We start from the raw sequence: 13159 nt of genomic DNA on the forward strand, positions 1-13159 counted from the left end.
ATCCAGCTTTTCCAGCAGTAGTATGTATAGGAACTTGTCTAATGATGTTGTGTCCTTCTGCAGGGGGCACCACGTAGAGGTCCACTATAGTGGCGTGGCTGTGAAGTGGTATTGGGGTTGTCCCCAGATTGATGAGCTGCAGCAACACTTTTCCCTTTTGAATTTTGGACTAGGTCTGGCCCACCAGCCACTACGCTGGTGCCACAGAGTCCTTACGGGGCTCAACCAAAACAGTGGCATCCCTGTAACTTCTTGTGGGCCCCAGACCACCTCTTGCAGGGGCGCCAGGAGTAACTTCTTCTTGGGGGAGTGTAGGTCACCCCCACTTGTTCAGACTGTTTCCTGGCCGCCCTCACTTGGGCCTCGTAGGCCTGGATCACTCTGAGCCACACCGCCTTTAGGCGGCAGCCCCGTGCACTCTGGTACGGTGAAACTTAGCCAGTCAGGGAGGTAAGTCCAAGTCTTTAAGCTCAATTATGCCAAGCACGACAGGTACTGCCGGGTTTACTCGGCCACAGGTCACAACCCCAACCTGCTCCACCACCTGGTCCTCAATTTGGATCCTCACCCAGGTGATGCCTTCGATCAGGATAGGTAAGTTATTGGCTGCTTTGAGAGACAACCAACAGGGGTCCAGTTGTTCCTATGCTCTGAACCGCTGGACATAGACATCATACTCCTATGATGGTGATCTCTGAATCGGCACCATTTAGGCAGGGGACCTCTTGGTCATTGACAAGAGCCAATATCACTGTGCGACCACGGACTCTGGGACTTTGGGGATCGTCCCTCTGCCGTGGGAGCCACTAGTTTTTTAATTTTTGAATTCAGGCAACCCACAGTTCTTTGATCTATGTCCATACTGACCACACCGCCAACACTTCCAGTCCTCCTCAGGGTCCCTGCTTAATGGATTCTCATCCTTGTAGGATTGGTGTGTTCTGTTTAAAGGAGGACATCTTGAGCTAATTCCCTCAGAGCTGTTTGTAGGCTTGCCGGAGGTGGCAGGGCCAGGGCCTCTTCTTTCAAGTACATGGGTTCATACTTGTTGGTCACTGCCACCGTGGCTTCCACATCGTCTTGCTCCCGTGCAACTGCATCCACCACAATGTCATGGAAGGAGATGGAAGGTTGCGTCCCGATTCATGCTTGTTGGGCACTCCTGACAGGAGCAGCCTTCATGCCCACTATGAAGTGATCCTCACCTACAGTGGAGAAAGTAGCACCTGCCTACATATACATTAATACATTCATTCTAAGAAATGTCTTTATGTATAATACATAACTATCATTTTTACTCATCTACCTGATCAAGCATTGCGTAGTTGTGATCCTCCTTTGTGGAATCCCAGGAATACAGAAGACGGGGACATCTCTCTGGTGGGATCCCATGACTGGATCCATCTACCTGACGATGGTCAGGGCTGGTGGGATCTTCCTGTGTGCAATCCCAGGAATACAGAGGATGGGGACATCTCTCTGGAGGGTTCCCATGACTGGATTCATCTGCCTGATGATGGTGAGAGCTGGTGGGATCTTCCTGTGTGGAATCCCAGGAATACAGAGGACGGGGACATCTCTCTGGTGGGTTCCCATGACTGGATCCATCTACCTGATGATGGTGAGGAATGATGTGACCTTCCTTTGTGGAATCCCAGGAATACAGAGGACGGGGACATCTCTCTGGTGGGTTCCCATGATTGGATCCATCTACCAGAAAATGGTGAGGGCTGGTGGGATCTTCCTGTGTGGAATCCCAGGAATACAGAGGAGGGGGACATCTCTCTGGTGGGTTCCCATGACTGGATCCATCTACCTGATGATGGTGAGGGATGGTGTGACCTTCCTGTGTGGAATTCCAGGAATACAGAGGACGGGGACATCTTTCTGGTGGGTTACTGGTATTAGGTAGCTCCATCATATCCTTGTGTCCTTCTGAAAACTCCTCCATTACTCCATATTCCTCATCCTCCTCTTTACACTCTTCTTTCACAAAAATATTAGCATCCCCGAGGTTTCCACTCTGAAATAAATAATAAGAAATGCATTATAACAAACATGCTGTGTATAAATCATAACTACTTATAACTATTAATCATTGACCTGATGATGGTGAGGGATGGTGTGACCTTCCTGTGTGGAATCCCGGGAATACAGAGGACAGGGACATCTCTCTGGTGGGTTCCTAGTATTAGGTGGCTTCATTGTGACATCCATGTATCCTCCTGAAAGTTTCTCCATCATTCCATACTCCTCATCCTCCTCTTTATACTCTTCTTTCACATCAATATTATCATCCCCGAGGATTCCACTCTGAATATATAATAAGAAATGCATTGTAACAAACATTCTGTGTGTATATCATGACTACCAGTAATTGTTCCTTATCTACCTGATGATGGTGAGCGATGGTGTGACCTTCCTGTGTGGAATCTTGTGAATACAGAGGACGGGGACATCTCTCTGGTGGGTTCCCATGACTGGATCCATCTACCTGATGATGGTGAGGGATGGTGTGACCTTCCTGCGTGGAATCCGGGGAATACAGAGAACGGGGACATCTCTCTGGTGGGTTCCCATGACTGGATCCATCTGTAGGAAACACACACACTGACTGAATCCATTGTTTCTATGTGTTTAGCACATGATGGGGGATCTAGGTGGATCCTCCGTACTGCTCTCTCCTTTCCAATAAAGTCTCCTCTTACCCGGTGATGTGAGGGGTGGCTGATTGTCCATCATGATGTCCTTGTAGAGGTCCTTGTGTCCTTCTAAATACTCCCACTCCTCCATGGAGAAATAGACAGTGACACCCTGACACCTTATAGGAACCTGACACACACAATGATACAGTCACCATCCAGACACATCCCTTGTCTGTTACTGGAGAATGTCCCAGAATTCCTGGCACCGCTCACCTCTCCTGTCAGCAGCTCCATCATCTTCTTGGTGACTTCTAGAATCTTCTCCATGTTGTGTCTCTCAGGGTTTAGGGAGTCACATGGAGGAACTGTGATGATCACATGATCACCTGACTTCAGAAGAGGAAATCTCTGTATTGGGGAACCAATAGGAACATCATGTTAGACTCCCAGAATCCTCCTCACCTCTCCGGTCAGGTCTGTGTTTTATTAATAGAGATAGGAGTGATGTCATGTGACCTCCCAGAATCCTCCTCACCTCTCCGGTCAGGTCTGTGTTTTATTAATAGAGATGAGAGTGATGTCATGTGACCTCCCAGAATCCGCCTCACCTCTCCGGTCAGGTCTGTGTGATGTCATGTGACCTCTCAGAATCCTCCTCACCTCTCTGGTCAGGTCTGTGTTTTATTAATAGAGATGAGAGTGATGTCATGTGACCTCCCAGAATCCTCCTCACCTCTCCGGTCAGGTCTGTGTTTTATTAATAGAGATGAGAGTGATGTCATGTGACCTCCCAGAATCCCCCTCACCTCTCCGGTCAGCAGGCAGATGATCTCCAGGGTGAGGTTTAGTATCCTCTCAGACATATGACTCCAATCCTTTTCTATGCTCATGGTCATGTGACCTATGCGGGTTTCTCTGTAGATGGATAGCGGAGAGTTACCTGGACTGTATTGGTTGCACAATATTAGGATGGGGATATAAGGGGTTAATAGTTGGGGTGCCCCCAGTGGGAACTGGAACATGTAGATTTAAATTATCGGCATTTGTGGTGTTTTTGCTTCCTGCAAACCTGTTATATTTTGCCTTAACTCTTCATCCATTATTGGCTGATCTCAAACCCCCTTTTATAGTAAGGGGCGGGGTTATCAAAAACCCCATCCCCATTATTGGCTGTTGCAAGGCTGCTGACCGGGGTCAAAGGTTACACAAGGTAATATGGGTGAGAGCCAATGCTAATCAACCAAAAAATTCCACCAAAATTCAAATCCTGGAAATTGGGGGCTCAAATTTTAGTCACAACCAGAATCTGAATCTCAACTCATTACAAGAGACTGCTAAGGTGAGAAGGTGATTGGTGGGAAAGGTGACATCTCCACAATGAGGAGAATGTTTCAGCCCCGGAAGTGGGGGATGTTCTGCTCCTGAAGGGGTTAATCTGGGTTCCCACACTATATATGTGTGTATCATCATCTGCTGGAGATAAAAGACGTCACAGTGACTACGGACGGGACGGTGGAGAAAGAGGACGGACGGGACGGTGGAGGAAGAGGACGGACGGGACGGTGGAGGAAGAGGACGGACCGGACGGTGGAGGAAGAGGACGGTCGTGACGGTGGAGGAAGAGGACGGACGTGACGGTGGAGGAAGAGGACGGTCGTGACGGTGGAGGAAGAGGACGGTCGTGACGGTGGAGGAAGAGGACGGTCGTGACGGTGGAGGAAGAGGGCGGTCGTGACCGTGGAGGAAGAGGACAGACGAGATGGTGGAGGAAGAGGACGGACATGACGGGGGTTACGGGATGTAAATATAAAATCAGATCTTATTACCTCCTCTGCTGCCACTTCCAGCAATGTCTCCTTTCTACTTCCTGCAAGGAGCCATTCCCTCTTAGTTGTACACCTACATCACTTCCTGTGTGTCCCTGACATCACTTCCTGTCCTCCATAGAGACTTCCTGTCTGGATAGAAGTGAGATCACCACCATTGTGGAGCTCAGAGGAACTGCAGCCCCGAGAACCGTCTGGTAGTGTGATCCCGGCCTTGTCACCATTGCCAAGAGTCCCGGATGCTAATACCGCAGGTTCCAGGAAACTTTGCAGAATGGCAGTGAGGTGGCGATGGCTGGAGCACTTTCTGGGACTCACCACCAGGCACTGCATTTATACCAGACTTTTGAGAGCAATGATCCCCTTTTTGACAGTGAAAGTCTAGAGCCGAGCGCTCTTCATTGTACTGTGTGTTGTTGTAAACTGATCCGAAGAAACTCAACGGATGCTCAGTTTGAGCGTTCTCTCCCCTGTATGCCAGCAGTTTAGGCAAGTCTCCGGGAATATACCTGAGACACTTCCAGCTACATGAAAATTTACTGGCCTACACCAAGGTTAAGAGAGCAGAATAGGAGTTCCTGTGCAGTGGCTCCATCATGGACCTTTCCTTGGAGTGGGTGCACTCTGATGGTGGGTCAGAAGAAGGACAGAGGCCCACAGTTGACACATTATTATTATTATACAGGATTTATATAGTGCCAACAGTTTGCGCAGCACTTTACAATATTTTATTATTATACAGTATTTATAAAGCGCCAACGGTTTGCTCAGCGCTGTACATTACAAAGGGGGAAAGAACATGTGACAGAACAATACCAATACAATGCAAAACATGAGAGGATCGAGGGCCCTGTTCTTTCGAGTTTACAATCTAGGAGGGAGGGGATAGTGGTACAGGAGGAGATAGCTGTGGGGGATCGAGTGGTAGGAAGAGTGGAGGAGGTCGGCAAGTTAGCAGGGGGTGGGGTAGGCTTCCCTGAAAAGATGGGTTTTCAGGGTGCGCCTAAAGGAGAGGGGAGTAGGTGATAATCTGATGGGTTGGGGCAGGGAGTTCCAGAGGATGGGTGACACCCTGGAGAAGTCCTGGAGGCGGGCATGGGAGGAGGAGACCAGGGAACTAGAGAGAAGGAGGTCTTGTGAGGAGCGGAGTGTGCGTGCTGGGCGGTACTTGGATATTAGGTCAGTGATGTAGTTCGGGGCAGTATGGTGGACAGCTTTGTACGTCAGTGTTAGGATTTTGAATTTGATCCGTTGCGCAATCGGAAGCCAGTGGAGGGATTGGCAGAGGGGGGTGGCGGAGATGGAGCGGTTGGAAAGGTGAATGAGTCTGGCAGCCGTATTCAGGATCAACTGAAGCGGGGATACCCAGCGGCGAGGCAGGCCAGTGAGGAGGGATTGCAGTAGTCGAGTCGTGATATGATGAGGGAGTGGATGAGCTGATTAGTGGTTTCTGGGGTTAGAAACGTGCGTATTTTGGCGATGTTGCGGAGGTGGAGTTTGTTAAAGATTGGATTTGGGGCTGGAAGGATAGGTTGGAGTCCAGAATGACACCAAGTACTCTGGCCTGCGGGGCGGGTTTGATGGTGGCGTTGTTGGATGTGACGGAGAAGTCAATGGGGGGTGGTGTCCGGGCTGGGGGGAAGACAAGAAACTCAGTTTTGGAGAGGTTCAGTTTAAGGAAGTGGAGCGACATCCAGTCTGATATGTCGCTCAGTAGGTGTGTGATTCGGGCGGAGACAATACAATTACAATACATTTCAGTACAGAAGGAATAGGAGGGCCCGGCTCGTGGAGCTTACAATCTAAAGGAAGGGGGAGGTGATACAAAAGGTGATAGCTGTGGGGGATGATCTGGCGGAGGTGATTCAAGTACAGTTCTTAGGTGGAGGTGGGGTAGGCTTCCCTGAAGAAGTGAGTTTTCAAAGATCTCCTAAAGGCAGACAGGGTGGGGGCTGACCGGACATGCTGTGGTAGGGAGTTCCAGAGGACAGGAGGGGCTCTGGAGAAGTCCTGAAGGTGAGCGTGGGAAGAGGTGATGAGGGAGCTAGAGAGGAGGATATCATGGGAGGAGCGGAGTGGGTGATTTGGGCGGTATCTGTGGATGAGGTTGGTGATGTAGTGTTAGGATCCGCCAGGCGGAGCCCTCCGTCTGCCAGCTGGTAGACCTACCCAGAGCGTGGGGTCTAAGCCCGGGCTGTGCTTTCACCAGGGCCCCTGATGGTGGGGATGGACTTGAAACAGTCCCGGGCCAGGTCACGACCTCTGAGCGGGCCACCAGCGGCCGAGGAGGCCTCCGGGGATGTATGTAGGTACCAGGAGAGCCAGCTGTGAAGAGGATGGCGGCCCCAGCAGGGTGGTACGGATAGTGGCCCCGTGGGGTAAACGGGGTACCGAATCGGCGGGCTAGGAGTAGTCGGGTCACACGCAGGGTCAGCCAGGTAAATCAATCCGTAGGAACAGTCGGGATAAGCCGAGTCAAAACGCAGGAGCAGGCAGAATAGTCAGAACAAAGCCGGGTCAATCACAGGAACAGGTATTCAGGATCACATATAGACCTTGCGGCAATTTGTGACAGTGCAGGGCATCTTTAAATAGTGCGCCCTGCACTGTCATTGGCTGGCTAGGACGCGCCCCCGGCTGTCATTGGACGCCTGAGGCGCGCCCGCGGTTTCTACTGCGCATGCGCGGCGTCCTGTCAGCCGCGGCTCGCCGGGACCTAGTTCCTGTGTCCCGGCGTGATCTGCCGCCAATGCGCATGCGCGGGGGACAGAGCCGCGATTGCGGCAGACGGAGCCGGGATCCCTGACATTGCCCCCCCCAACGGGCACCCTCCGGGAGCCCCACTGATCTCTCCACCGCGGGTGAGCACGAAAAAACTCCCGGATGAGCCTGGGCGCGTGAACGTCCTGGGCGGGTTCCCAGGAGTTCTCCTCAGGACCATAACCCTTCCATTTTATCAGGAACTGAGTCTGGCCCCCCCTCCTTCGGCAACTGAGGATAGCCTCCACCTCAAATTCCTCCTGGTCACCTATGGCGATTGCCTCGGGAGGTCTGGATTCTCGGTCTGGGAAGGGATCCGGTCTGGACGGCTTCAGGAGAGATACATGAAACACAGGATGTATTTTGAAAGTCTGCGGAAGCTCGAGTTCGTAGGCCACCTCGTTGACCATTCGTTTAACAGGAAATGGGCCAATGTACTTGGGTCCCAGCTTCTTTGAGGGGCACAGCATCTTCAAGTTGGCTGTTGCCAGCCAAACCAGATCTCCTGGTTGAAGCAGTAAATCTCCTCTTCTCTTTCTGTCGAAAGCCTTCTTACTGTCCTCCTGGGCCTTAGCGATGGCTTCCTGAATAGTCTTGTTGTTGACGGAAAAGAAGTTCAAGATGTCTTGCGACGCCGGTACCAGATTTTCAGGCATTAGATCAGGGAGGAATGTGGGGTGATACCCGTAATTAGAAAAGAATGGCGATTGACCCGTAGCTGAGTGACTTGAGTTGTTGTATGAGAACTCCGCAGAAGGCAACAACGTCAGCCAGTCATCCTGGAGATAGGAGGTGTAGCATCGTAAATACTGTTCCAGCGTTTGGTTGGTCCTCTCGGTTTGACCGTTGGTCTGCGGGTGGTAGGCGGATGAGAGCGACAGATTGATTCCCAGCGCTTTACATAGGGCGTTCCAGAACCTGGAGGTGAATTGCACCCCCCGATCCGACACAATGTCTTCGGGGACTCCATGAAGCCTTACCACTTCCCGAATGAAGATCCGTGCCGTTTCCGGTGCCGATGGGGTCTTCTCCAGGGGCACGAAATGCGCCATCTTCGAGAAGCGGTCGACGATCACCATTATCGCTGTGTGGCCTTGGGATGGTGGGAGTTCGACCACAAAATCCATGGCTATCATTTGCCAGGCCCGCTTGGGTATAGGTAATGGACGTAACAATCCCCATGCCCTACTCCTGGAGGGTTTGTTTCTTTTTGACAGGTGGGACACGTCCGGACGTAACGCTCACAATCCTTGATCATGTCCGGCCACCAGAACGAGCGCCGTAGCAGTTCTAGAGTCTTCGTCACCCCGAAGTGACCTGCCATTGGATGGTCGTGGCAATGCCCTAGGACCAAGGTTCGCACCTCTTCTGGGACCATGATTCGGTCTTCCTTCCAAAACAGGCCACCGTGGCTCTGGAGGGGTGACCCAGACGGAACGGGTAGTCTTACCGAAGCATCAAGAAGCCGGGAGCGCAGTTCCGTTTGTAGCGCGAGGAAGCTTCCAGAAGGCAGGATGGTGTCTGGTACCGCAGCGTCGTCGGGGTCCTCAAACATGCGGGACAGGGCGTCTGGTTTGGTATTCTTAGTACCGGGTCGGTACGTTATATGGAATGAGAATCGAGAAAAGAAAAGAGCCCATCTCGCTTGGCGTGGTCTCAGTCGTTTTGCCGTCCTTAAATATTCAAGGTTTTTGTGATCTGTAAATATTAGGATTGGGTGAGTGGCCCCTTCCAGTAAATACCTCCATTCTTCCAGAGCGGTTTTAATGGCCAGGAGCTCCCGATCTCCAATGTCATAGTTGCGCTCCGCTGGTGTCAGCTTCCTGGAGAAGAACGCCACAGGGTGCAGTAGTTCCTTGGTACCATTCCTTTGGGACAGAACCGCTCCTACCGCGTTTTCGGAGGCGTCAACTTCCAACACATATGGGAGCGAAGAATCCGGATGGCAGAGAATGGGAGCAGAGGTGAACAGTCTCTTGAGCTTATCGAAGGCCGACTGAGCTTCGGAGGTCCACTTAAAGCGGACCCCTTGTTTCGTCAGTTGCGTGATCGGGGAGACCAGGCCGGAGAAGTTCCTAACAAATTTTCTGTAAAAGTTAGCAAAGCCGATGAAGCGCTGTACCCCCTTTTTGTCGGCGGGTATTGGCCAATCTAAGATCGCCGTGACCTTCTGGGGATCCATCGCGACCCCCGCGGAAGAGAGAACCAGTCCCAAGAATGTGATCTCGTGCTGTTCAAAACAGCAATTTTCAGCCTTAGCGTATAGCCCGTGTTGGCGCAACCGTTCTAAGACCCGTGACACGTGACCCCGATGAACCTCCAGTGAGGGGGAAAAAATTAGGATGTCATCCAAGTAAACTACCACGAAAATATCAAGAAAATCGTGAAAAACATCATTGATAAAATGCTGAAAAGTCGCCGGGGCATTACAGAGCCCGAACGGCATCACCAAATATTCGTAGTGACCGAATCTTGTACGGAACGCCGTTTTCCACTCATCCCCCTCCCTGATACGAACAAGGTTATAGGCCCCCCGCAGGTCTAATTTAGTGAATATCGTTGCTGATCTCAGTCTCTGGAGGAGCTCGGGGACTAGGGGTAAGGGATAACGATTCTTTACCGTAATTTTATTTAGGTCACGATAGTCTATGCAGGGCCGTAACGATTTGTCCTTCTTCTCTACAAAGAACAACCCGGCCCCGGCTGGGGATGTGGAAGGACGAATAAAGCCCTTCCGAAGGTTTTCGTCGATATATTCCCTCAGCACCCCCGATTCCATTTCGGACAAGGGGAAGATACGGCCGAAAGAGATTTCCGACCCGGGTAGGAGGTCAATGGGGCAGTCGTAGGGACGGTGTGGAGGTAGAACGTCAGCTCCCCGCTTACTAAAGACGTCCAAGAAGTCATGATAGGCCGGGGGAATCACCTGGGATAGATTGGTGTCTCCGTCCAAGCACAGGAGGAACCGGGGAACCATGGGTCCTGTGACGTGGCAGTGACTCAAACAATAGGGTGACCGAAAATGAATCGTTCCCTTTTCCCAGTCAATCTGGGGGTTATGGGCCCTCAGCCAAGGGAGCCCCAGAATGACTGGAAAAAGGGGGGAGGCGATGGCGTCCAAACGGAGGAACTCCTGGTGATGGTCTGCCATAGTGGTGAAAATGGGTGGTGTCTCCTGGTCCACCACCCCAGATTTTATACTGGACCCATCTGCCAAGAAAATGTTGAACCCCCTTTCTTTGGTCTGGAGAGGGATTTTTTGCCGGTGGGCAAAAGTCAGATCAATAAAACAGCTACAGGCTCCTGAGTCAACGATCGCGGTCACCGACAATATTCCTCCGGGGAGCTGTAAAGACACAGGAATGGCCAGGTAACTAGACTGAACATCCCTGCCTGCAGGTAAGGAACAAGAAACGGGCGTGGACTTACTCGTTTTTGCAGGACAGGAGCGCACCTGGTGACCAGCTTCCCCGCAGTACAGACACAGGTTCAGTGAGCGCCTCCTCTGGCGTTCCTCGACCGATAAGTGGGAACGGGCCAGTCCCAGTTGCATGGGTTCCGAGTTGTCTCCCATCTCCGTGTTTCGCGGATGGTTCCCTGGGGCTGGAGTTGTATCTCTTGATGGAATCCATGCCACCCTTTGACCCTGGCCGCTCCTTTCCTGTCGACGTTCCCTTAGTCTACGGTCAATTTGAATGGCCAATTCAATCAATCTTTCCAGGGAGTCAGGTAGGCCTACTCGTGCGAGTTCGTCCTTGAGAGGCTCAGACAGTCCAATGCGGAACTGGTGACATAAGGCCGCATCGTTCCATCTGGTGTCTCCCATGCTACGCCTAAAATCGGACGCGTATTCTTCCACTGCCCGGCGGCCCTGTCGCAGAGAGTATAGGGTAGCCTCTGCGGAAGCAGCCCGCTGAGGGTCGTCATACAAAACGGCCATGGCCTGAAAGAACTCGGTCACGGAGTCAAGATGGGGGTCGCGCTTCTTCATCAGACGGTGGGCCCAATCCTGGGGCTCATCCTGAAGGAGAGAGACTAGAAACCCCACCTTGACGGTCTCGGAGGAGAGGCTGCAAGTCAAAATATAGTGTGCAAGCGTTCCGAAAGGCTCGGAAGCGGCTCCGGTCCCCACGGAACCGCTCCGGCAGGGGAACGCGGGGTTCAGGAGCTAAGGGTGTGGCAACCGCTCCGGATACCGGGGTAGCGGGAGGTTCCACAGACGGGGAACTCTGAGCAGGGGGAGTCTGGGGGGCTAATGTCTCCATGCGGTCTTCCAGTCGGGCGCAGCGACTGTGGAAGTTCTGGAAAGCCTGGGTCAAAGTTGCCAGGTGCTGGCAAATATCCTCTAGGGACGCCGGTCCACTTCCTGGCTCTGTCATGGCCGCAAGGTACTGTTAGGATCCGCCAGGCGGAGCCCTCCGTCTGCCAGCTGGTAAACCTACCCAGAGCGTGGGGTCTAAGCCCGGGCTGTGCTTTCACCAGGGCCCCTGATGGTGGGGATGGACTTGAAACAGTCCCGGGCCAGGTCACGACCTCTGAGCGGGCCACCAGCGGCCGAGGAGGCCTCCGGGGATGTATGTAGGTACCAGGAGAGCCAGCTGTGAAGAGGATGGCGGCCCCAGCAGGGTGGTACGGATAGTGGCCCCGTGCGGTAAGCGGGGTACCGAATCGGCGGGCTAGGAGTAGTCGGGTCACACGCAGGGTCAGCCAGGTAAATCAATCCGTAGGAACAGTCGGGATAAGCCGAGTCAAAACGCAGGAGCAGGCAGAATAGTCAGAACAAAGCCGGGTCAATCACAGGAGCGGGTAGAATAGTCAGAACAAAGCCGGGTCAATCTCAGGGGCAGGCAGCGTAGTCAGGGTCAAAAAACAGGGTCACAGCAGGAGCAGGTATTCAGGATCACATATAGACCTTGCGGCAATTTGTGACAGTGCAGGGCATCTTTAAATAGTGCGCCCTGCACTGTCATTGGCTGGCTAGGACGCGCCCCCGGCTGTCATTGGACGCCTGAGGCGCGCCCGCGGTTTCTACTGCGCATGCGCGGCGTCCTGTCAGCCGCGGCTCGCCGGGACCTAGTTCCTGTGTCCCGGCGTGATCTGCCGCCAATGCGCATGCGCGGGGGACAGAGCCGCGATTGCGGCAGACGGAGCCGGGATCCCTAACATGTAGCTAGGGGCAGTGTTGTGGATGACTTTGTAAGCTGTGGTTAGTATTTTGAATTTTATACGTTGGGTTAGTGGAAGCCAGTGGAGGGATTGGCAGAGAGGCGCAGCAGTCGCTGATCGGTTGGTAAGGTGTATGAGTGTAGCAGCAGCATTCATAATAGACTGAAGGGGGGATAGCCTATGTAACGGTAGACCAGTGAGGAGGGAATTGCAGCAGTCGAGGCAGGATATAACCAAGACGTGGATGATTTGTTTTGTGATGTCATTGGTCAGGAAGGGGCGGATTTTGGAAATGTTCCGGAGGTTGAGGTGGCAGGATTTAGCCAGTGAGTGGATGTGGGGCCCAAATGAGAGGTCAGAGTCTAGGATTACGTCTAGCACCCTGGCATGAGGGGAAGGATCAATGGTAGTGCTGTTGATCTTAATGGTAAAGTCATGAGTGGTGGATTGGGGAGAAGGAAATATTACAAGCTCAGTTTTTGAAAGATTGAGTTTAAGGTAGTGATGTGACATCCATGCTGATATGTCGCTTAGTAGATATGTGATACATGAGGAGATTGAGGGGGTGAGCTGGGGAGTGGAGAAATAGATCTGGGTGTCATCAGCATAGAGGTGGTATTGGAAGCCATGGGAGGTTATCAGTTGGCCCAGGGAGGAGGTATAGAGAGAGAAAAGGAGGGGCCCAAGAACAGAACCTTGGGGTACCCCAACAGAAAGAGGAAGCGGAGGAGGAGGAGTTGTTGCTGGATAACCTAGGCTGAA

The 13159-nt window shown here is 52.4% G+C and overlaps 1 protein-coding gene across 4 annotated transcripts in view; it reads right to left on the reverse strand.

Moving 5' to 3' along the window:
• LOC149465009 (uncharacterized) overlaps window positions 1-13159 on the reverse strand; it is a 160695-nt gene that overhangs the window by 4205 nt on the left and 143331 nt on the right. Inside the window, exons 1-6 of one of the 4 annotated variants that reach the window (XM_089673669.1) lie at window positions 4472-4559; window positions 3452-3560; window positions 2709-3053; window positions 2393-2490; window positions 2104-2313; window positions 1307-2023 (exon numbers count right to left, since the gene is read on the reverse strand). In XM_089673669.1, the coding sequence (XP_089529795.1) occupies window positions 1307-2023; window positions 2104-2313; window positions 2393-2490; window positions 2709-2793 (1110 nt within the window). In that variant the 5' untranslated portion in view covers window positions 2794-3053; window positions 3452-3560; window positions 4472-4559. Of the gene's footprint in view, window positions 1-1306; window positions 2024-2103; window positions 2314-2392; window positions 2593-2708; window positions 3054-3451; window positions 4361-4471; window positions 4560-13159 lie in introns of those variants that run through there. The other 3 variants (XM_089673667.1, XM_089673668.1, XM_089673670.1) reach the window with 3 other exon arrangements.

Source organism: Staurois parvus, unplaced genomic scaffold (genome assembly GCF_062004578.1).
Source record: "Staurois parvus isolate SC_StPar_1 unplaced genomic scaffold, SC_StPar_1.0 ptg000144l, whole genome shotgun sequence".
NCBI classification, from domain to species: domain Eukaryota; kingdom Metazoa; phylum Chordata; class Amphibia; order Anura; family Ranidae; genus Staurois; species Staurois parvus.